General features: G+C 45.5%; 1 protein-coding gene across 2 annotated transcripts; it reads right to left on the reverse strand.

Annotated features, from left to right (window-relative positions):
• Positions 1-8,497: 8,497 nt before the first annotated feature.
• On the reverse strand, positions 8,498-20,715 carry LOC125514031 (E3 ubiquitin-protein ligase BRE1-like 1). 2 transcript variants are annotated; one of them, XM_048679276.2, is made up of 19 exons: positions 20,167-20,715; positions 16,738-16,899; positions 16,569-16,656; positions 16,115-16,318; positions 15,840-16,007; positions 14,604-14,797; positions 14,430-14,513; positions 13,856-13,975; positions 13,578-13,764; positions 13,323-13,483; positions 13,159-13,230; positions 12,939-13,015; positions 12,541-12,735; positions 12,369-12,441; positions 12,208-12,294; positions 9,655-9,792; positions 9,369-9,571; positions 9,118-9,283; positions 8,498-9,041 (listed from the first exon to the last, which is right to left on the reverse strand). In XM_048679276.2, exons 1-19 carry the CDS (start codon positions 20,284-20,286, stop codon positions 8,910-8,912), a joined length of 2,631 nt encoding a protein of 876 aa, XP_048535233.2. In that variant the 5' UTR covers positions 20,287-20,715; the 3' UTR covers positions 8,498-8,909. The 2 variants fall into 2 exon arrangements, with proteins under 2 accessions (XP_048535233.2, XP_048535235.2); XM_048679278.2 differs by lacking the exons at positions 16,569-16,656; positions 16,738-16,899; positions 20,167-20,715 and having other exon boundaries at positions 16,093-16,318.
• Between the last annotated feature and the right edge of the window lie 2,970 nt (positions 20,716-23,685).

Here is a 23,685-nt window from a genome sequence, read left to right on the forward strand (position 1 = left end):
GTGCGGGTGAAGAGGCAACAGAGAAATAGTGGGCTGAAGCTTACGTGGGGCAAAGAAAAAAGAGTCTAGGGACGTCTTTAGTCTTTAGTCCATCCTCAGCAGCAGATTGGATACTTGGGTACACGTCTCGCCCCGGCCTATCTCTGCTCATCATGAAGATAGACAACCGATAGGTGGAAAGGAAGATGCCCCTATATCCCATTAGGTCTATTCTTTTCATTTTTGAGACCAAGCTATACACAAACAGCCCTCACGATATTGAACTGGTAAGAATTTTTTTGCTTGCGTGTACGCAGATACTATCGTCGATCGTAGACGTAATCATCACCAAAAGAGGAAAAGGCGAGTATGCACAAAAATGTACGTACGCACACCCCGCGGCGTATGCGTACGCGTACAGCGCCACGAAATGGACCCGATTACAACGTGGGCATGCACAGCACCGCACGTACGGCTCGCCATCGTTTTCGCTCCTAGTAGCATTTTTTCCGCGCCGGGGCTCGTGTGCTGTCACGCGGGACGCCAAGGCCCCCGACCCCCGTGCCACTGTACGCGCGGGTCTGCGTCGTCACCTGATGGACGGACCGACGGTACGGTGGCCCGTGGAAACCCTGTGCTGCCGCGCGATCCCGTGGCCACGAGCCGAGGGAATCCGCCGTGCGCACCCCGCATTGGAGGAGCCATCCATCCGATTCGGCTGGCGCCGCTGGCTGTTCCTCTCCCCCACCACGTCGACCCCTCCCTCCCCGCCCGGCCCCGGGCTCGCACAGTGCAGCTTCCCCATTTTCCTGGTGGATGGGAGGAGGGCGCACAGTGGCGGCTTGTGCTGGGGTCAACATTACATGGCATTCATGCATGCGTTGCATGGTGTGGTGTGCGATCGAGCGCTAGTGGTGTGGTAGGGAGGCGGCATTGTTACCATGCACGGAGGGAGTGTGCGCATAAATGGGTTGCTCTGTGCGGCATCTCAAGAGCCACAAGTATGGCAAAAAATAAAAAATCTATGGTCCCGGCTGGGACCACGGAAGGAGCGCATTCATTGATGTGGTACGTGCCAAAGCTCCTCCCTTTTACAGCTGCAGCTGCGTGCGTGTGCCCAGGGCAGCTGACGCTGACACTGGCTCGCCTTCTCCCCCACCGATAGCTAGCTAGCTAGCTGCCGCCATGCAGTCGCTCGTGGACGATTGAAAATAAAATGGACGACGAACAAAAGTGATCTACTTATACGTCAATCGACATCCATGTACTAAAAGCATCGGTGGCTCTGCGCCGCGGTAGTTCGATTTCGATCATGTGGCTGCCTGCCCAAGGGCAAGGTCCACGGTGCACCGCCCGGGGCCGAAGAAAATGAACAGTGATTTCCTACGTCAAGTGGTCACTGTTGTTCATTTGCTCGTATATTACTGTTAGAGTTATGTCAAATATTGTGTACAAGATAGGTTACGGTTGGACTTGTAGTTGTATTGTGTTTAGATAGGATATGGAGTCGTGTCCAAGTAGGACACTTGTATCCTAGGCTTCTCATATATAGTGGGGCTAGACACACGATGTAATCTATGCCAACATAATAGCACAGGCGCGCAAGGGGGAGCCGGCGGCATGTGCCGGCGCCCGGGTGGCCGGTGTGCGGTATTGTGACGATGTCACGGGGAGGAGCGCCGTAGTCAAGCCCCGGGATGTAGCCATATCGGTGAACCTCGTTAACAAATCTCGGTGTCGTGCTCGTGTGATTGCTTAGTTCTCGGATGATCAACAATATGCCTCGGATTTATTCTAACAAGTGGTATCATGAGCAAGGTTCGAAAGAGGCAGTGGTGGTTGATCTAGAGGAAGCGAAGTCGAAAGATCACGGTTGTGGAGTTGAAACCGATGAACGGATCAGAACGGTGGCAACGAGATCTATTCAGACGGCGTAATAGCAATCGGAGCAGCAGGCGGCCGTAAGCATCGACGTCCTAGATCGAATCGGTCTCGGTGAGTGGGCAGGAGACGTGGCGATCAGGGGAACACAAAGACAACGGCGTCATGCAGTGTGCGGCGACAGGATTCTTCAGAGGCAACGGCGCGTGACAGGCGGCCCAAGGCACAGGAGACTAGCGTGCGCGTTGCATGTGTTGGAGAGGTTCATGAGCGGCAGGAGCTGGACACGGGATTGGTTTGAGAAAAAAAAAAGAGATCTGTAGCACTATGGTAATTGACGTGGCAAGGACAGCAATTGGATAAGAAAAAAGGAAGCATTGGGAGTCGTGGAGTCATGCACTTGGTGCGGCTACAGGAGCTACCATGGAAGCGATTTTTTCTTTGATGGATTGCTAATTGCACACGGTGTTTTACTGGGAGGTGGGCAGGTTGGAAACATGCACATAAGTCTCGAAGGAGTCTGAAGTGTGTGTGTGTCAGGATCATGTTCTACAGGGCGTCGAGCAATGCGCGTGGTGTGTTGGGCTAACACGGCGTGAGGTGGAGTATGGTTACAGTCGGACAACTTCGGCTGGGTCAGACTTGTCAGTTTGACGGATCGACGCAGGTCGGTTGGTACAGAAGACGGTGGTTGGATCAACGACGACGACATAGGAGCGTGATGCTGATGGTGACCGACTTCTGGGCGTGGAAACACGTGGCGCAGGTCCGAGGACTTGTGTGGCTTCGACAAGACTATGACGCGGGGTTGATTCAAGGTGATGTACACACGGAGCTTGAAGTCGACGGGGCGTGAGGGTGGACTGATCATCTACCATGGAGTCATGTTGAAGGTGGAGCTGGATTGAGAGGCTACGGTGTAAGGATCCAGGAAATCGAAGCCTATTCAGCAAGGGGGAAAAGCGAGTGACACACAATTCAGACTGGAGCCCAAGGGTCTGATGGAAGTGTGAAACTCGTCATCGGTCGGTGATGATCGGTGGTACTCTGCAGTGGGGATTGAGTGGTGTGGTTTGCGACCCTTGAGACTCGACCAGGACAGCGGAGGCTCGACGCGGTAATAGCGGCGAGGTGTGCGGTACGCATGGGACATGGAGATGGGCCAGGGCTCTGGTGGTCATACATGTGGTGAGACAACTGTGAATTTGACTCGGGGTGACTACAAGCAATGGTGAAATTCCTTCAAGTTTCAGACAGGCGGTCAAGAAAGAAGCGGTGATGTTGAGTTCAGGTAACTCTTATGTGTGACACCCAATATGTGAGTTGTTCACTTTCACGCAGGTCAGTGATCAGTGTGTGATGGCGTTAGACTGATGCTCTGGAAGTTGGGAGCACAAACTAGAGTAACAAGGAACTTAATTTTGCTCGAGTGTTGACTGCGGTCAAGAAAAGAAGGGACTACAAGTTGCGGGTGAAGTCATATGGAGTCTTTGGAGTAGCAGCGGTACTCATGGGATAAGCTCAAGTCTAATGTACATGGAAGCTTGACGCATTAACGAATTCAAGGTGGTGGAGAATATTCGCCAGGTGGAGTTTGTTAGAGTTGTGTCGAATATTGTGTACAAGGTAGATTACAGTTGGACTTGTATTTGTATTGTGTTTAGATAGGATATGGAGTCGTGTCCAAGTAGGACACTTGTATCCTAGGCCTCTCATATATAGCGGGGCTAGACACACGATGTAACCTATGCCAACATAATAGCACAGGCTGTTGGAAACGGTATTGTACCTGTCGTATTGTAACATAACTCTGTATTGTTGGTCTTATATATATACGAGATATGCGGAGGCTAGACCTCACGCAACCCTAAACCCAAACTTGGTATCAGAGCCTCTTTCCATCGCGCCGTCGCCCTCCCTCGACTTCGCGTCGCCGCAGCCGCCTCGGTCTCGCGTCGCCACCGCTCCTCCGTGATGGCTTCCGGTTCCTCCTCCGCAATGTGGTAAAAGTCGTCAATTATCTTATACTGCTTCTGCTCGTGTGTCTACTATGCCTCTTGAATTAGTTCATACTGATGTTTGGGGCCCTGCTCGTGCTTCCTCTGGGGGGTATAAGTATTATGTGAGTTTTATTGACGACTACTCCCGTTTCTGCTGGATCTATCTACTAAAACATAAGTTTGATGTTGAACAGGTGTTCTATGCTTTTCAAGCACATGTTAAGCGTCTTTTGGATGCTAAGCTTAAAGCTGTCCAGTCTGATTGGGGGGTGAATACCATAAGTTGCACCGTTATTTTCTTCGTACGGGCATCTCTCACCGAGTCTCTTGCCCTCACACCTCCCAACAGAACAGCATTGCCGAACGCAAACACCGACACTTGGTTGAAACTGGTCTTACTTTGTTGGCTCACTCGTCTCTCCTTTTACATTATTGGGATGAAGCTTTTCTGACTGCGTGTTACCTCATTAACCGCATGCCCACCCCCGTGCTTGCACAAGATACTCCTATTCATCGTCTTCTGAAAATTCCACCCAACTATTCTTTTCTTCGTACTTTTGGGTGTGCTTGTTGGCCTAGTTTGCGGAAGTATAACTCACACAAACTAGAATTTCGATCCAAGATGTGTGTTTTTCTGGGCTATAGTCCTATGCATAAGGGGTACAAGTGTCTTGATCGCTCTATGGGTCGTATATACATCTCGCGTGACGTTATCTTTGACGAGTCTGTTTTTCCGTTTGCTACTCCCGGTGTCACTGTCGATGTGTCTACACTTGACGAGGCTATTTCTTTTCCATCCACAGAACCGGCTACGAGTGCACATGTGCGTAATTATGACTTAACCTACTTGGCTACTAATCCTTCTGGCCTAGCCAGCGTTTCTTCTGTGCAGGATTCGCCCTCCAGTGATGCCCAGCGCCCGGCCACGGTCGACGTACACGCCATGCAGATCGACGTGCATGGCGGCCTGGCTTCTCAGGCGCGTGCGGCTGACTCCATCTGCGCCTCGCCAGCCCGCGCGTCAGCCTCGCCAGCCCGCGAGTCGGCCTCGCCAGCGCCTGGAGCGGAGGCCAGTTCCCCGTGTGCCTCGTCGGCCCATGAGCCGGCCCATGAGCCATCCTCGCCAGCCCGCGAGTCGGCCTCGCCAGCGCCTGGAGTGGCGGCCAGTTCCCCGTGTGCACCGTCGCCAAGTTCAGCACCATCGCCATCCTCGCCTCCGCCTCCGGCTGTCGACCCTCCTCATCCAATGGTGACTCGTACCCGTGATGCTACTCGTCGTGAGAAGGAGTTTACCGATGGGACGGTGCGGTATAATCCCCTTCGCCGTGCCTTCTTTGCGACACCGGTGTCCCATCGTGATGCCCTCCGTGAGCCGGCATGGCGTGATGCTATGGCTGCTGAGTTTGCCGCGCTTCGTCAAAATGGCACATGGGTCTTGGTTCCTCGACCCCCTGGCGTTAACATTGTTGGCAGTAAATGGGTGTTCAAGACGAAGCAACACGCTGATGGGTCTGTTGACAAGCACAAGGCTCGCCTCGTTGCTCGTGGTTTTACTCAACAACAAGGTCTTGACTATGGTGATACTTTCAGTCCCGTGGTAAAACCGACTACTATTCGTCTGGTTCTTTCGCTTGCTGTTTCACGAGGATGGAGTTTGAGGCAAGTTGATGTCAGCAATGCATTTCTTCATGGCTTTCTTTCCGAGACTGTTTATATGCAACAACCACCAGGTTTTGAAGATGTTCGGTTTCCTTCACATGTGTGCAAGTTGCAACGGGCTCTTTATGGTCTCAAACAGTCGCCACGTGCGTGGTATGCTCGCCTCAGTGCTCGACTTCTTCAGCTTGGTTTTGTTCCTTCCAAGGCGGACGCATCTCTATTCATCTTTGCTGCACATGGCGTCTAGATATACATGCTTGTGTACGTTGATGATATTGTCATTGCTGGCTCCACTCCGGCTGTAGTTGATCGTCTGGTGAGATCCCTCTCCGACAGTTTTCCCATCAAGGATCTTGGTCCTCTCCAGTATTTCTTGGGGCTTGAAGTTTCCTACAATTCAGGGGGCATGACACTGACTCAAAGAAAGTATGCACTTGATCTCCTTCATCGTGTGAGTATGGAGAATTGTAGGCCTACCTCTACACCATTATCTGCCACTGAGCATCTGGCTCGTGAGGTCGGCACCCCCTTGGGTGTTGAGGATGCCACTCGATATCGCAGCATTGTTGGAGGACTTCAGTATTTAACGCTCACTCGCCCTGACTTGTCCTTTGCAGTCAACAAGGTTTGCCAGTATTTATCTCAGCCGACTAATGAGCATTGGGAAGCTGTCAAGTGTATCTTGCGTTATGTCAAAGGGACTTTGAGTACGGGATTGAGGATTCGTAAATCTCCTTCCACTGGTGTCAGTATTTTCACGGATGTTGATTGGGCTGGATGCATTGATGACCGCCGTTCCACTAGTGGCTTTGCTGTATTCGTGGGATCGAATCTTGTTTCATGGAGTTCCAAGAAACAGCCAGCTGTCTCTAGATCGAGTACGGAGGCAGAGTATAAAGCTTTAGCTAATGGAGCAGCTGAAGCAATCTGGGTGGAGATCTTACTCAAGGAGCTTGGGGTCTTCAAGCAGCGTACCGCCATTCTATGGTGTGATAATCTTGGGGCTACATACCTGACGGCAAATCCAGTCTTTCACGCAAGAACCAAGCACATAGAGATAGATTTTCATTTTGTGCGTGAGCGCGTTGCTTCTGGTGTTTTAGATGTCAGGTTTATCTCGACTAATGACCAACTGGCTGATGTATTTACTAAACCGGCCACACGACAGATGTTAGAACGTTTCCGGTCCAATCTGAACCTTGTATGTAGTAGTGGTTCAGATTGAGGGGGTGTGTTGGAAACGGTATTGTACCTGTCATATTGTAACATAACTTTGTATTGTTGGTCTTATATATATACGAGATATGTGGAGGCTAGACCTCACGCAACCCTAAACCCAAACTCAGGCGTGCAAGGGGGAGCTGGCGGCGTGTGCCGACGCCCGGGTGGCCGGTATGCGGTATTGTGACGGTGTCACGGAGAGGAACGCCCGTAGTCAAGCCTCAGGGATGTAGCTATGTCGGTGAACCTCGTTAACAAATCTTGATGTTGTGCTCGTGTGATTGCTTAGTCCTCGGATGATCAACGATATGCTTCGGATTTATTCTAACAATTACCACCAGCACTCATTCATTGCCTACGTCACCCGGCTCCTCACTCGCCGCCCTGCCTGCCAAATTGAATAAAAGTTGTACGGTGCACTTCCACGTAGGTGAGATCTATCGGGATACACGCAGGAATGGCTCTGGCTATGGCCCACCCGGCAAATAATCGTGGCGGTAGCGCTCGTATTTATTACGATCGAAAGCAACAGTGCGACCCGATCGAGTGCCGACGCACTGGCCGGCCCCGTCGTCCCGTCTCGAGGGGCCAAAGATTTCGTGCGCCCGTTCGTTGAGCCCGGCGGCAGCGGCAGCGGCGTGGCCCGCATTATTATTCTCCGAAAGGAAGGCAATGTACTGTCCGCGTCACTGTTAAGTGAAACGAGTTTGTCACGTACGACTCGCATGGTTTACCAACTAACCTTGGCGTCCGGCGGATCGGTGCTCAATGCGTGCACCGCTGCGGTCGCCCGTGGCGCCACGGTATGGTTTGGCTAGACTACCGCCAACCGTGCGCTCATAGTTAAGCTTTTAATTAGGATATAGATAGATTGCTCCTATCGGTATTAGTTATTTCATAACTAGTTTAAAAGTCTTAATGTATCAGAAAGACGGCTTATGAAAAAAAGCTGAAGAGAAGACAGCTTATTTTTTAAGCTGCGAGAAGAACTGGCCCTGAGCTCGATGGGCCGGCCGGGTGATGCAGCCGCAGGCGACTGAAGCGAGCCGGCGGGGCGGCTCTTCCGTGGTAAAACCAGTGGACAAGGGCTTTGAAAACCGCGGGGGGAGTACGGTGGGCCGTCCGGAGCAGGAACGGGGGGTCTGTCTACTCTGAATCTAAAGTTGCCCATTGGTCAGCATCCAGTGGCCTCGAGGAGCTTAAGCACTGTTGGGAATCTGCAGCGACACAGATGAGGCAGTGTTATGCTTTCAAAGTGCATAGTCATGACGCCGTCGAAACCAGCTACACCACACGACAGAACCGAGTCCCGTGAGATGATGTAGCAGAGCATATCAAGCCTTCAATCCTTGCAATCAATGCAACATAACTTACCAGTGTACCCGTATGACAAATGAGAGACAGGGAGAAAGGTTGATGCCCCTGCCATCTTTACCAACCTGTCTCCACACTATGGATGTACCAACATCGATGCCCTCTCCTCTTGCACACAACCAGAGTGTTTTCTTGCAGAAAAAAGAAAAAGGAAAACGGAGCATGCATGTTAAGAAAGTAAAAACCAGAATTATAGTCATGCAACATGCCCATCTAAGCCTGCTACAGCAAACCTGGATCCTTGTCAATTCTTGGTACTCCCTCTGTAAAGAAATATAAGAGCGTTTATATCTAAACGCTCTTATATTTCTTTACAGAGGAAGTACTAAGAAACAGCATTTCACCGGAGATTATCACTATCAGCAAAGAGCCCACTAGGATAATAAATGTACAAAGTACAAGCTGAAACGAACGGCCAAAAGCTACATACTCAACATCACCTACAACAAAAGGAACTACAATCCATCCATATATGTCAATACAACCTATGGTATGTTTTCGGAGTCACAAACTCCTCATCCTTGGATATGTCAAGCAAAATAACACATTGTATATGCAAGCTAAGACTAGCAGCTATTTCAACAAGAAAATTCCACACTTTACAAAGGAGCGGGAAGCCACACTTGCATAGCATAAGCCACAGGCATTGTGCCGGCAGCCTAACGTATGCTATGGGTCCGCCTTGCAGAAATTTAAGCTACAATTTCCGACTGAAGGATCATGCCACCAAGAACCCCAAACATGGGGCGTTCAGTCACTTGTCCTAGATGACCCACGACAGCTGCCACCGCTGCATCATATATAAATCGGCTTCACATCATTAGCCCCAAAGCTTAATGCACAGGAAGGGCACCTTCGCTGGCGGTTTCTGAGCAACTTCTGTATACAGTCGTTGCAGAAAAGATGGTAGCACTTGGTAATCACGACCTAAACGACATGGGAGAACAAGTTCAGATTCGATATGGTGACCAAGGTTGTAGGAAATGAAGGCAACGGTATTCACCTCTTTCTGTCGGTCGCGACAGACACCACATTTCAATATTCCCCTGTACTCATTCACCTCCTGATGAACCTTTTCCAACACCGACGATCCCTCTGTCTTTGCTCTAAGAGAACTAGCTTTCCTTGATAACGATTCCAAATCGTCCTCAGTTCTCCTCTTACTAAACCTGGAAAAACATCATTACACTTGTGACGTCAAGAAACCTGAAGATCACATGGAGTGTGGAAAAATAAATCTCTGCAAACAATTACCTATCCTTCTCTAGTTCTACAAGAAGCCCAGCAACTCCTAGTCGACTCCTCCCAACATTGGATTGTACTTGATCCATGGACTGTCTCAATTGTTGAGCCTCTCCCAATACATCCGCCAGCTTTCTTTGAGCATTGCCTGAAGAAACAGAATGTCGCCGTCCATCCTCCGAAAGTCTCGCTGTCTGCTCTGACCAAACTTTTAACTGCAAATGGGCAAGGAAAAACATGTGTGTCAAGCACTCGCTAAAACAGAATGTTCTCCCTACATTTATGCGTTTAAATTTACCTTGTCGTCTAACTGGGCGATTTTATCTTTGTACAGATCCATCAAACCCTTTGCCTGCCGTAAATTCCTGTTCAGATTGCATAACTCTAAATGCAAAGTATCCTGTGCCTGTTTGACCTTAACGCCTTCCATAAAGATCTGCAGTAACATGTAGAGGCTTCAATAGTCGCTGTTTAAAAAGATTCTTATAATTTCATCCCCAAGGAATAAAGACAAACATGACTCTTGAATGACCATGGTTGATTTTTCTTGTGCAGTTATGCTAATCTGATTAATCAACCAAATATGCACACAAATTACTAATTTGAGGTTTTCTACACAACTTCAGTATGTAGCATCGTAGATTAGGAAATAGCAAAATGCATTGTAGTTGCGGCCTTTATCTCATTCAACCACCACAACTCGCCTTTTACTTCTCCAGCCACCTAGATTTATCTCAGTCTAGCCAAAACCCACTTCCACAGTTTGGTTCCATTTTTCCGTGAGGTGTCCCTGAGACACTAAAGTGGCCTAGAATCGTCTAGGTGCCACCGAATTGGCTCAAAGAATAATTCAATATACTAGTAAGTTTTTTGCATCTCCTCTTTTCTCCCATCTTCTTCCTCTATCCCCTTCTCTTTCTTGTCTGCCTTCCCCCCAACACACACACGTTCAGATCTGGAGAAAACGGAGCCAAGTAGTATGGCAATGCTCTGGATGCCGTCCTAGCACATCTTCTCCCTCACAGCTGCTGCAGATTGAAACGAGTCCAGCGGTTTGTTGTCTTCCTAACATTTGTCCCATGACCTCCCCTCCTCGATGTGAGGTCAAAGGTCTCCTTTTTTTGCCCTAAAAATGTGAATTGAGGGTGTAAATCCATGTTGTGGCTTCCACTTTATGTGCATGGCACTCGCACATGCATGTGGCACCAGCTTTGGGGCACTCACTAGAGGACCAAGGCATAATGAGGATGACATCCAAATGCACTTTGAGGATACCAATCTGGTCACCTTGGGCGTGCATGGAATCGAAAACTGCTGCATTGCGCAACACAAGTGCTTGCCTCATCTTAGGAACAGAAGCAAAGCACTCCCAGTCAGTTTCCTCCATGCACGGTAGTGCTGTCTTGGATGCCTCGTCCATGCCTTGTAGCAGCAGGTGACAAAATCATCTTATTCCCCACCAGCAAACAAGAAGCACCATCTCTTTGACACTGTGGACATCTCGTTGGATTCACAGGTGGTGCTCGGCTCAGTGCAATGGCCATGTCCCGAATTACTTGTCTTAGATTTGTCTAGATATGGATGTATCTAGACATGTTTAGTGTTAGATACATCCGTATCTAGACAAATCTAAGACAATAATTTGGGACGGAGGTAATATCTACTAACAGATACTTGTTTTTTAGGCATACAAAAGTAAATCCATATTCCTAATAAATACCATATTAACTACTCCCTCCGTCCCAAAATAAATGACTCAACTTTGTACTAGCTTTAGTACAAAGTTAGTACAAAGTCGAGTCACTTATTTTGGGACGGAGGGAGTACAACACTAAACCATTTTTTACCCAAAAAAAAACAGATTTACCGGATGCACACCCTAAGCTGGAATGAAGATGAAAAGCAGGATTATCAGTGAACCGTGCCTGGCTCAGTGGCCTGCTGTTTGACAGCAACCAAATTAACTTGCAAAAACTCATTTTTATCCCACAGTAGTGGAGCACAATGTGGCCATGTGGGTCATAACAAAGCTCAATCAAGCATGGTGGCAGAGCAAATGGCACTGCGTACCAAACACAACATGATGCCGATCAGGGCGAAGGGCATAAGCCCAACGAGAATGGCTCCATGTGCCCAGATAGTATGAATTCTTTTTCCTATGGCAAAGAATGAAAATTCAGCTTGTAAAGGGTAGCATGTGCTCATGAATCAAGCCTAAGTTGATAGTGGCACAAGGGAACTTGAAGCTGATATTTGGTTATGTGTCCTGAAAGACTGCAATGTAACGAAATATGCGATCGTATAAGCATGGGCTAGCAGTCTGCTAATTTGTGTTGCAAATCACCTGGCACGTAGAGCAGAAGTTGTTTGTGTTGGTGTTTCTACGTTGAACTCCTGTAAATGTCTACTGTCTTTGGTTTCAACAAATTAAGTGGGAGATTAATTCTCCATGCTGAAAACAGAAATCTGATGACGTCTCATACTAATGTCTTTGGTTTCAACTTTCAACAAATAAACAGTCCTCCATGCTCAAAATAAAAATATGATGCTCAAGCTCACTTATTTGTTAATAGGCTACCAGGAGATTATAATGATCTGGACGGTCTCATGGCGTAACTACCGTTACTAACATGAAAACCTGGATAAAATCATGGTGGTAACCTAAACCTTCTAGTTGCACATTTAAATTATTATTGGCATGTCCGCAGGTTATGGGAACTGAAGTCAAACAAGCTTTAAGTGAAATCAGAGTTATTGTGAACAGAAGTGGGTGATTTTAAGGTTACACTAATGTTGAAAACAAGGATACATCAGCACAAACAAAGAATAGCAAATGAGTCCATAGAATTACCTTTGTATTGTGGTCATCTCTCTCGATAATTTGCTGTAGCAATTGTTGATTTTGTGTTTGTATATCTTCATATGCTTGCCCAATACTCTGAAATGTCAAAAATAAGTATTTGTAGAATACTGATAATCTGTATTTTACAGAGATGTAGAGATGAAACAGACCTCAATCTCTGACAGGTACGCTTCACCTTCTTCATGCTTTGATTTCAATAATTCAGATAAACTACCAATATCTCTGTAATGCACAGAAAAGTTCACGAGTTAGCACCACTTTGACCAGTAAAATAGATAATGTTTCCAGCTTCTGCCTACTTCAACACATGTGATGGCTTACCTTCTGGCACTCTCCATCTTCCCCCTTAATTCAGCAATCTGAGCTTCACCACTTGCTAGTCTCTGCTGAGACGTTGCTTCAGCTTCGATGGCTGCCTTAACACGCTGTTCTAGCCTACTATCATCAAGAGAAGATTTGAGGCTATGGGCACGAGCCCATTCACAGTATTCTCTATCTTTCGACTCCAGCACATCTCTGTCACAAAACAATAAGGTATGGACATCAGAATGGTAAAGTTTGTTATAGTAGAACTTATGAATTTGGTAGTAAACAATGTTTAAAAGCTCAACAGATTATTTCGGATGATCTGATCAATGGGCAATAGGAGAACAAGCAGAGTGGAACACAATAAATTGTAGAGGTAGTTTCATGAAAGGTTTCTGCTGTAATAAAACTACCTTGAATCAGTAGATTCGCGCTTATACATTTCCACAAAGAGCTTTAACTCGCAATTCGTTTGCCTTAGTTCGCGAACCTACAAATCATGTGAATCCAGTGGCTTAAGAATTCATAAAAACAATATGAATGGAAATCAAAGAATCTAGCTAAAACAAGCCATTTCCTGATGCCTGCTAAGACAATGCAGCTAGTTAAATCAGCAATTTTTTAATTGAGTACCCTGGACCGTAGATCCCTTGCTTCAGGTCCAGCACGAGTGGATTTACATAATGATTCATTGATGGCATGCTCCTGTAAAGCACAAAACGAATAGCTTAAACGTAATTGAAATAGTCACAAAACACTCATTAACTTCTTCAACAAGCTCATATCAAGAAATTTACATTTCTAGCCAGAATATCAGAAATGGAGCGAACTTCAGCTCGTAAAGAATGCAATTCTGAAGCATCATCCTTGTACTTAGATAGTTCAGTTTGCATAGCGCCCATTTCTTCTGGCAGTGATGACACCAGCGCTTTAAATTCTGATATGGTTTGGTTCCGACCTGAAAATAGTAAGTTTTTACTTATTTAGATTCCGATATGGCCAGAAGAGAATAACTCAACACTATTAGCAAAGTCAAACAAGAATCATCATACCAGGTTCTCTCGAAGATTCTTCAAGTTTCAGTGCAAGCATATTCTTTTCATCAACTACTTTCCGTAGATTCTGATCTAAAACTGCAAGGGTTGACTCACAATTGAGAGATACCCTATGAGGAATTCCAGACAGATCAACTTTTACATTAATTTCCCTTTCTTGCCATATCAATTTATCCTTATTAACCTGAAAAGGCAAGTAGAAGCCGAGTCAAACATAAAATAAATAGCTGAGGCTCTTTGATACATGAAAAGTAAATTATACGAGCAGTAACCACCTGTAATTTCTCTAATAGTGTCCGGCAGTGGTCCAACTCTGCTTGTGACTTCTGGAGTTGATCCTTCAGAACTTGGAAAGCTTTTGAAGAAGAAATGCTCTTCAAATCCGTCAAAATGTTCTGTCCATAAATTGCAAATGTAAGATATGCAAGAATATTTTATTGAACACATCTTCCTTTACTCTAAGATTGACTCCAAGGTGGAATCTCAAATAAGCCATGTCAACATCGAAATTGTAGCCAAAATGCTAACCTCAGATTCTTAAACAATTAAAAGGTGCTTTGATCAGACATCTTTTAGTTGAGAGGATGGAATTTCAAAACCATACATGTTATGCAAAAAAAACATCTATTTTTGAACGGCACATCTGTATGCCACCCTCTGGAGACTAGAAATAATCTAGGATTACTTTCGCTAATGTTGGTACTTGATAGGAAAGCAAACATCATCCAAAAAAGCTGCAGCGAAGCACGGGTGGAAAATACTATTATGAATCAACTCTGGAAAGACACTCAAAAAATGTAGAACAGCATTACTTCACTTGTATGGCACCTAAACAATCAGTGTGCAAACCTGAAAAGTAGCCAACTTGTTCAAAATTTCAATTCTCTCTTCATGAAGTCTCCTTATTTCCGCCAGGCGTTGTGAAATCAGACCCTGATCCAAACAATAGAGCAAGCAACAACTTTAGGGTAAGAGCAAACATAGGCAACACTGGAAGTTTAAAACAAGTATTTAATATTTTACCGTAAACTCCTTGTGAGAAGCCCCTAGATCCTGCAATTCCTTTTGTTTGTCTCTGACATTATCCTGAGGGAAGCTTTTATTTCCTAAAGTTGGAAATAAGATTGGAGTTCCATGTGTCGTGTCTCCCTGTGCTTTGAGAACTGCCAATTTGTGGTTGCTTTCTTCCAACTCAGCAGCAGCACTTGCCAACTCCACTTGAAAAGTTAACAAACATCTCAGTAAAGTTAACATGGTGATCCTTAATATTAGTTGCACACAGCATCATAGGCACATATATACTGTGCAAACATTGCCTAAATAGTTAAATCTCGTCTAATCAGTGGAAGGGACATTGTGTGGCTAGGTGATCCAGTAATCCACAAAAACAAGGATCACCGATATATTATTGTGCGTACTCCCTCTGGTTGGGTTTATAAGTCAGACATGGGTTTTTAGGTGTTCGATTTGACTAATAAAACATGTCTAATATGCCACAAAAATTATAAGTAAGAAACTTCATTTAATGACGAATCTAAATCGATATTTTATATAATACACATTTTGCTAGTTAAACTGAAGACCTAAAAACCCATGCCCGACTTATAAACCCAACCGGAGGGAGTAAGTACAGACAGGTTAGTGGAGGAGAAGAAACATTCCTACCTAGCCAGCATATCTCATCCTGGCCGAGTACAACATGCAGTGTTGTGAGGGAACCCCCGGCTTTGCCTCTCACACATATCCAGATCTGTTTTCCAGTTGCCTTTCTTGTCCCAATCCAGCACTGGCCTCTCTCCATTCCTCCTGATCTCTCTCCAACTCTCTTCAGTCTATTATCTATCCTCATCCTCTATCAACCTCGCTATTGTCAATGTCTGACCAGAGGTAGGAAGCAGTAGCAACTACGTGAGGCAAGAGCAGCAGATGGGCGAAGAAGGTTATGGTGGTTGCAACACACAGAGGGAAGGCAGTGGGAATGGATTTTGGGAGAGTAGACGGCTAGGCAATGGTAGATTTGGGGGAAAGGGTGATGTGGTGACATATCCAATGTGATTTAAGTGTCATGTGCATCCATGTATGTAAAGCATCTCATGTTTAAGCAAGAAGATACCCTCAACTACAAGGCGTGTGTCATGCATATCAGAAGGGTATATTGGCAGGTATCGAAGGTGTCAAAATAATATAGATATAGTAAGACACTAACAAACTGTCGTATGTATCCACGTATGTAAATCATCTCGTGTTTAAGCAAGATACCTTTAAGGCGTTTCTGTTCAGCTTTGCTTCGAGCATTTAAATATCTCTCTTCATGGTGCTTCTCTGTCAGCTGTCTGTGCTTCAAGTGGAGATCACCAAGTGCTCGTACAGCATCATTAAGCTCTAGTGATATCTCACTAGCAGTACTTCGCAGTTCCTTAATGCGCTCTGCAGTGAAGCAAAACAAGGAAATGTTACCAAAGGGGTAAGAAATTTGGCAGTCCTTCAGCTGTAATTAATAATAAATTATTACCAAGGAAATGTGAAGAACAAACCATCTTCGGGTAATGCAGTAAAGTGATCTAACGGTAACTTCTCGTTTGCATGCCATGAATCATTTGATGAGAACAAGATATTCTGCAGCACATCAGTAGTTGACGAGTGTACGTGGTTTTCCAAATGGCAACCAGAACTTTCTGTGGCACCTGTCTCAACGAGCCTGCTAAGGAAGTCCTTGTCTTTCCGGATGCATGCACCATCTGAATAGAAAGTTAGAAACTAAATCTGTAATTTTTGGGACATCCAAGTTTAGAATATTCCACAACAATCGACATAAATCAAATACGATGAAATGCTTCCATTACAAATTCCCCTCCCAAGAAAAACTTGCAAATCCTAAGAAGGAAGGGTTAGATGCATGTACTGCTTCCATTACAAATTTTTATGCATGAGGAAACAAATTATTATTAGCCGACAATCAAATTAATTCAGGCAAGAACAAAGACATACCCGTAGACTCGTTGCTAGGAACTGCACTGCAGGAAGAATTTTGGGATCCACTTTTGCAAACAGAGATAGCCTTCAAATCTCTCACAAGCTGTTCAAGTATAACATTTACAGTAAACAAAAGGAAGACTTGTAGTTTTTGCAGTTACAACAAGGTAAGGTTTTAGCTTACATGCTGCCATGACTTGTTAACAAGATCTTGGATCTCATGGTGAGACTTCTGTTTCTGTTTGAGATCATCAAATTTACCCTCGAGGGCATGGTACTCAGACTTATGGACTTCTAGCTGTTCTGAAAGCTTTTGGTTTCTGTATTTAATTACAGCAAAATCAAGCTGCCAACCAAGAACGAAGTTATAATTAACACTATATATAGAAAATAAGTAATGGAAATTACAGTGTAGAAAAGCCAAAAGAAGGAACATTCGAGATGAAAGCAGCGTGGATTTCTTTGTTTAAATACAAGGAACAAAATCCAATTTATGATCATGGCTTGACAATACTGCTGTAATGAACAGTGCAAGAACAAAATCCAGAAGAGAGCAGTATGGCAAATAATACAAGTGTATCAATGATGTATATCCGTTTCTACATCTATATGCACAGTGGCCTAAACATCATTCCACAACATACCAAATGAGGCTATATTAAAAATCCGACAATTGTTTTGCAGAAGTATCGATTATTGTATCCTTAATCATCTCTCTAAATGGATACTATATTTGCTCTCATAGTGAGACAGCTTTTCCTATCTAACACCAACCATGTCATGGACAATTTCAGCAAGGCTTTTTAGGCCTAACTAAAGGAGTCAACAAGTAAAGTTGTACGGTACACTTCGCAGTGGTGGACAAATGCAGATTTGCCAACCGTTCATGCATATGTCAGTAGGTTTCCCATGCAATGCCCAAGGTAAACCCATAATGCAAGCAGGCTGGCGAATCCGGTAAAACCGGATATGCCCAAGGTAAAATAATTTATGTTGCGATCTGAGAAGCTCCTGCGATTCACAAAGTAACCTAGTAATGTCGTTGACCCCAGCTACCTAATACAGGATCCAAATAAGCTTAAAGTAGCAAGCCTTTACAAACCAGCCAGCAAGAGTGAACTACTTAACAGCTTGAAATGCGGTGTGTACCTTCCTGCCGTGAACTATAGCGGCCTACCTAGAGACTTCAAACGAGGTGTATATCTAACATTCTCCATCTATTCTACTTCTAAAGTTTTAAGTTGATGAGTTCACCCACCCTCATGCGCCCTTACATGTGGGACCTATTGAACCTAAAATAGAAAACTGCATTCATAACAAAAAAAATGGGGACCTTACGACACAGCCTCCCCTTATGTCCTCTCCTTGCCATCAGCACATAGTGCGAATAAAATATTTAAAACTCGCTCGCAAGGTATCCCGTCGACTTCCTTTTGTTGCCCAATCTCCCTACCGCTCACCAATCCAGCCGCTTCTCGCCAATCACCGTCCCTCGGCGTTCTGAAAATTAAAATTACCGTACCGCTTTGGCTGCAATTGTCCCATCACCGTGCTGTCCATCCACAACCCACTCTGTCCTTTTCGCTTTCCACCTCTCCGCTGAAACGCACTGGTTTGGAACGGAAATTCGGCAGAGACCGTCTCCACGACTCGTGCCCTGCATACCCAATGCGAGATGGCGCCACGTGTCCAACCTTGGGATCGCACACCTCCGCTCTCACCCGCTCCAGCGCTCCTTCCCTCGGCTCCAGCAGCCAGAAACCGATCGATCGAGCCAGCTCGTACTAATGCCATGGCCAACGACCAAGCTCAGAACCTATTCAATTGCCACAATCAATCTGGATAAAATAGTGAAATCACCGCCTGGCTAGTCCTCTCTTTTGGTTGGCCAAATATCTCAATGATGGGCTAATGCTGACCTTGCCCAAGATCTATGTTTTTAAGGCGACGCCTTACCGCCTTAGGGAGGGGGGGGCGCTTTGGCGCCTAGGCGGGCGCTTTGGACGCCTAGGCGCCCAAAGCGGTCGATTTTCCAAAGCGGAGGGGGAGCGCTTCGACGCCTAGGCGTCGCCTTAGGGACGCTTTAAAAACATAGCCCAAGATAGCAAAACATGGATCAAGACGGCTCATTCTGTTACGATCCATGTTTTGCTTTTACATTGTTAGTGCGTGGAGTGCAGGGTTTACGAGTCGACGAGTCGTTCCGAGGTTGAGACTCATAGACTAAGCGTGACTAATTGACACTAGTCGACACTGAAGTTGCAACTCATAGACTAGTCGACACTGAAGTGTAGTCGGCCGTGGAGTTGAGACTCCTAGACTAGTCTATAGACTAGTCTTGACTAGTCCTTGGATTCATAATCCATGGTGGAGTGGACTCTAGCTTCCTGAAGAACTACGTGGAAGGGAACTATATTTTACTTCTTTTTAAATATATGGAAGAATAACATGTTTTGTACCTACAGTTGTGTACTCAAAACATATATGCGCGATGTGTAAACAATTGCTGTTCCAACAATATTCGTCAAGGCTTATACTAGCCTGAGCTTATCCCAAATCATAGGATTTACTAACAAGTAGTGTAAGACAAATGATTTCTATCTACAACTACTCCCTCCGTATCAAAATATAAAAAACGTCTTATATTTTGGTAGAGGCTATGGCAAGACTGGGCACAACACCCACACGGCCACACGATGAACCTTCCACGACTGTAGCCTTTATTACAAGAAATGAACTGTGATACTGGCGGTTCATTTTCATCAGAGAAGCTCTTTTTTGTCATATTTTACTTTCAAGCAAGTTTCTCATACTACAGAGACCGTTGCAGAAAGTGTGTCACCAAAGATCAACTTTGAGCAAAGTGACTGATTTTGCCTTGCTGGGCAAGAGCTCGTTGCGATGGGCATACACGCTTACCATAGATGTGAGCTCTTCAAAAAAATAGTGTACAATGCACGCACATGAGGGCTAAGACCAAGGGAAGTGTGTGTTGGTACGCTGATGAAGAGGAACAACGAATGTGACGTCAATGTCCCTCGAGTCATGCGAGATTTGGCCGAAAGCACCGGATACCCTTTTTAGATAAATCATGATGATATATATGTTCACCTTGCAAGAACAGGATGATATGGATCACAACACAGTTATAATCCATGATATTGTAATCAATATTTCTGTGTCTAAATTTGTTGTACCATGGCAATGCACGGGCATTCGACCAATATTGTGAACAATTTCAGCAAGACCATTTGGGTCTAGCTAAGGTAAGAAGAGATGTTGTGCACCAAACTTTGCAGTGAGGTAAAATCACGGCGGAAAAAGTTTGGGCATGCCAACCGTTATAGTACGACGCGCATGCAAGGCGTAACTGGGTTGCCAAAGCCGGCTTCAACGGAGATGTAGCCCCACGTAAAATGAGTCTTTTTGCGAGGTAAAATGGCTGCTAGTGAGATTTCAGAATCTCCTATCGATTCATGTATTACCCTAGCAAATTCGTGGACCTGGGCTACCTGATACACGATCGAAATACAATTGAGTAACAAGTCTCCACACAGTAGCCTATACCTTGACAATAGAGGACTACTAGAGAGGCTTGGAGTGAGGCGTATACCTTCTTGTCGTCGGAGGAAGGCGGAAGCGCTGGGCGCTTGGCAGGAGGCACCGCATCAACACCCTGCGCAAAGGAGCCAGAGAGCCGCCGCTTCCGATCGGGTTCGCCGGTGCTCCCCATGGTTCTAACCCTAACTGGCCGCCCCGCCTCCAATCCGCCGCATGCGGTGGAGACCAAGCTCGCAAACACCCGTACCGATCCTCACGAGCACGCGCAGCACCGGCCCAGCCCGCCGCCACCGCCCAAACCCTACCCGGCCACGGGATCGATCGGAGGCAGCAAAATTTCGAGGGTTTGCTCGCGGCACGGGGGCGATGGGGAATTGATTTGTGCTGTGCGGCTGAATTTGGGGTTTTGGAGGGGCGGATCGAATCGAGGAGATGGGGAGGGTGAGAATTAGCGGTGGTTTTGGTGTGAGGTGCGTATGCGTGCGCCGTGCGAAGAGCCTAGGCTCCACAGAGTGAAGAGGAGAGGAGAGGAGGGGAGGAGGAAGAGACGGCGGAGGAGAGGGCAAGCTGGGGTGGGGAACGGAGGCACGGTGGGGGGGAAAACCGCACGCTCGGCACCCATCCGATAGAGGGGAGGTGCGGTCCGGCCAGCCCCGCCCGGCACGTGTCCACGGAGAGCTGCCGCGCGCTGGATCAACACTACAATGCGTGCGGACAACCATGTGAGTTTGTGACATGCCACTCCGTCCCGATGGACCCAACCTCATGGCTATGGGTGAACCTTGTGGGTCGAGAAAAGCTCGGCCTCGATCGTGTTAATATGATGATTTTTGGCGAATACTATGATATTTTGGCAGAGTCGCTATATGGATGTGGACCGTCATAATTTATGAAGCTCGCTCCGTAAACGACCTTGTAGTCTTCATACTTGATGGCTGGGAGGTTTATATGAAGCTCGTTCTATACCCAATCGTCTACAAGGGAAGCAAGTTTTAGCTTTGTCCTTCTTCCTTCACGCGAGAGATTTGAAACAACCCGGCCTCTCGCACACCATCACCGACGGGCACCTGGCCATTGTTGTCATGTTTGCTTCATCGGATTCCCATGGCCGGCCTGTCAGATAACCCTAACGCGACATCATCTCACGACTTGTGTCTAAGCGGCCGGAGAGATGTCATGTGAGCAATCAGCAAGCGTGTGAGTGCAGCCGTGTTTTCCATCAGGAAGCGTGCCACTTGATGGTCGTTTGCCGTCAATGGCCTCCTTAACTGCTTTTTTAATGGAGGGTTGGCGGCCCCATCAGCCTATAAAAGGTTAGGTTGTCGCTGCCTCCTCTCTCTCTCCCATCGCCCTCTTTAGTGTCTCCAAAAATCCCTTCAACCCACATCCATTTCATCTCTTCCTCTTCAAACATATTTCTAAAAACGTCACGCCAATGCCTTGGACCCCTTCTGGGGGCATATGCAAGTGGGCCTTGTCAAGCTCGTGAGAGTCGAGGTGGAAACTTAGCGGCAAACTTAGGACCGTGCGCTCGCCCTTGCCAGTGAAGAAGCATGGCCGACATGGGGCGACCGCGTGGAGGCCATCTTTCGGGGGATTGAGGCATGTAATGCCGCCGCCACGGAAGCATGGCTGTTCTGGGACGATCGGGTCGAACCATATTCGGAGCGTTCAGTCCCGCATTGCCGCATCCCCGCTTACCCTGTCGTGCAACTAGGCCCAGCTGGCGAATCCAACCATCGCCGTAATTATTAGCTAATCAGTTGATAGTATAGCAAAGTATTAGATGCTCTATCGATCCAAGTCGCAATGCGACTAATTTTTCAGCCAAATCATTAGAGATGAAGTTGAATTGAATCAAATATATCGTGAATTTTCTATTACAGTGAAAGGATCGTTGTAGTCAATGACAAGCAAAACCTATATAACAAAAATATGAAGACGGCCTTTTTTATCTATCTATATCTGTATGTTTCCTTCGCTGTCTTCATATCCTCACAGGGCACAAATATGACGACTATGCTAGAGTCGCTTCTACCCGTGGTAGTAGATGATTACTTTTCTTTTTTGCTATCAAGTGATGATTAGTTTTTGAAATCCATTGTTTTGGGACGCTTCTTGCCCCGTATCAACAAGAGATTTCAAACGTGTCAATTGGTCAAAAAATGGTCTCCACGACGGTTTTCCAGGTATGGTGATAGAGGTGTCAAGTGATCAAAGCAACTTCAACTAGCGAAAACGGCCAAGGCTTGCATTCTCGCAATATAAAAAAAAAGGTCATGACATGAGAATCGTTGAAGCTACAAGCAATTTGGCAGAACCCTAAGTTCCATGGTCGACAAACATTGGCAGAGTGCTTCCAACTTGAAAAGGATTCTCTGACGTACCACTTTTGCGTCACACATGCCAGTGGCCCAATGGCACCTTGCGATGTGTCAAGGAAGTTGTGTCCTTCCAACTCATAACCAGTTATTCGTGGCTAATCACAAATTTCATTTGCCGCATTTTTTCACAACGGCAAATAGCGCACACTTGCTCGCGTCACACGTGGCATGGTCCGTGGTCTAGCAACCTTAACACATGATCTTCTAAAAAAACAATCTTAACACATGTATGGTTTTTAACGCGTAACACGGTTCTTTACATGGGTCTCCAAGTTTTTTTAAACATTTTTACTTTTACTTTTACCTTTTCTTTTCCTTTTATAGATTATAGTATTTAATAAAATTTGCATGAACATTTAAAAATAGCAAAACTTTTCAAATATGCATGAACATTTTCCAAAAAGTACACGATTTTTTAAGAATGTATGTTTTTTTTTACAAAATGCACGAACACCTATTGGAAATATGTGAAGATTTTCTAAGTTACATTTTTACTTAAAATGTGTGATTTTAAAAATAAGTAAAATATCATTTATTAAATTTGCGTGAGCATTGTAAAAAAATGCATGATTTATCATGAAATGATATGATAATTTCTAGAAAGTGTGTGAACATTTTTATAAATTATATGAATAATTTCTAAAAATGATTGAATGTTTCTAAAAACATGTGAACAATTTTAAAATATATGAACACATTTTCAAATTACATGAACATATTGTTAAATTCATGAATATTTTTTCAAATATGCGAACTTTTTCTAAAACATGCGTGGAATTTAAAAGTATCACAACATGGTTACTAAATTACAGGATTATTTATTTTCAAAACAAAAATATATTGCAAAATAACAGAAAAGCGAGTAGAAAAAATAAAAGGTTTCTTTTTGAGGTGTAACAAAAGGGTTTGGTGAGGTTAGTTTCTCACTTCATGATGTGCTCGCTTAGCACAAGGCCATGAGTGTGGTGAGGGCAACCGGAAGTTAAATTCCAAGTAGAAAGCACTATATATTTTCTCGTGAAAGTAAATCTGTACCTACAGAAGAAGTAAATATGTGCTTCTGATGTAAAAAAAAACGTATTTCTTCCCTTTTTCAGAGACATAACTCTGCTTCTAGCGGAAGCAAATATGTGCCTCCATCAGAAGCACAAATTTGCGACTTGTGAAAGAAAAAAACTTGTTTTTTT

Source organism: Triticum urartu, chromosome 6A (genome assembly GCF_056163025.1).
Source record: "Triticum urartu cultivar PI428250 chromosome 6A, HENAU_Tu73, whole genome shotgun sequence".
In the NCBI taxonomy this organism is placed as follows: Eukaryota; Viridiplantae; Streptophyta; class Magnoliopsida; order Poales; family Poaceae; genus Triticum; species Triticum urartu.

Excerpts from the sequence above, each read along its gene's own strand:
- LOC125514031 (XM_048679276.2), bottom strand. The coding sequence starts at position 20,286 with ATGGGGAGCACCGGCGAACCCGATCGGAAGCGGCGGCTCTCTGGCTCC. Across the intron at positions 9,793-12,207 it reads GAGATGACCACAATACAAAG|ATCTTTATGGAAGGCGTTAA; the intron begins GTAATTCTATGG and ends ATGTTACTGCAG. Across the intron at positions 9,042-9,117 it reads GTCGCGACCGACAGAAAGAG|GTCGTGATTACCAAGTGCTA; the intron begins GTGAATACCGTT and ends CATGTCGTTTAG.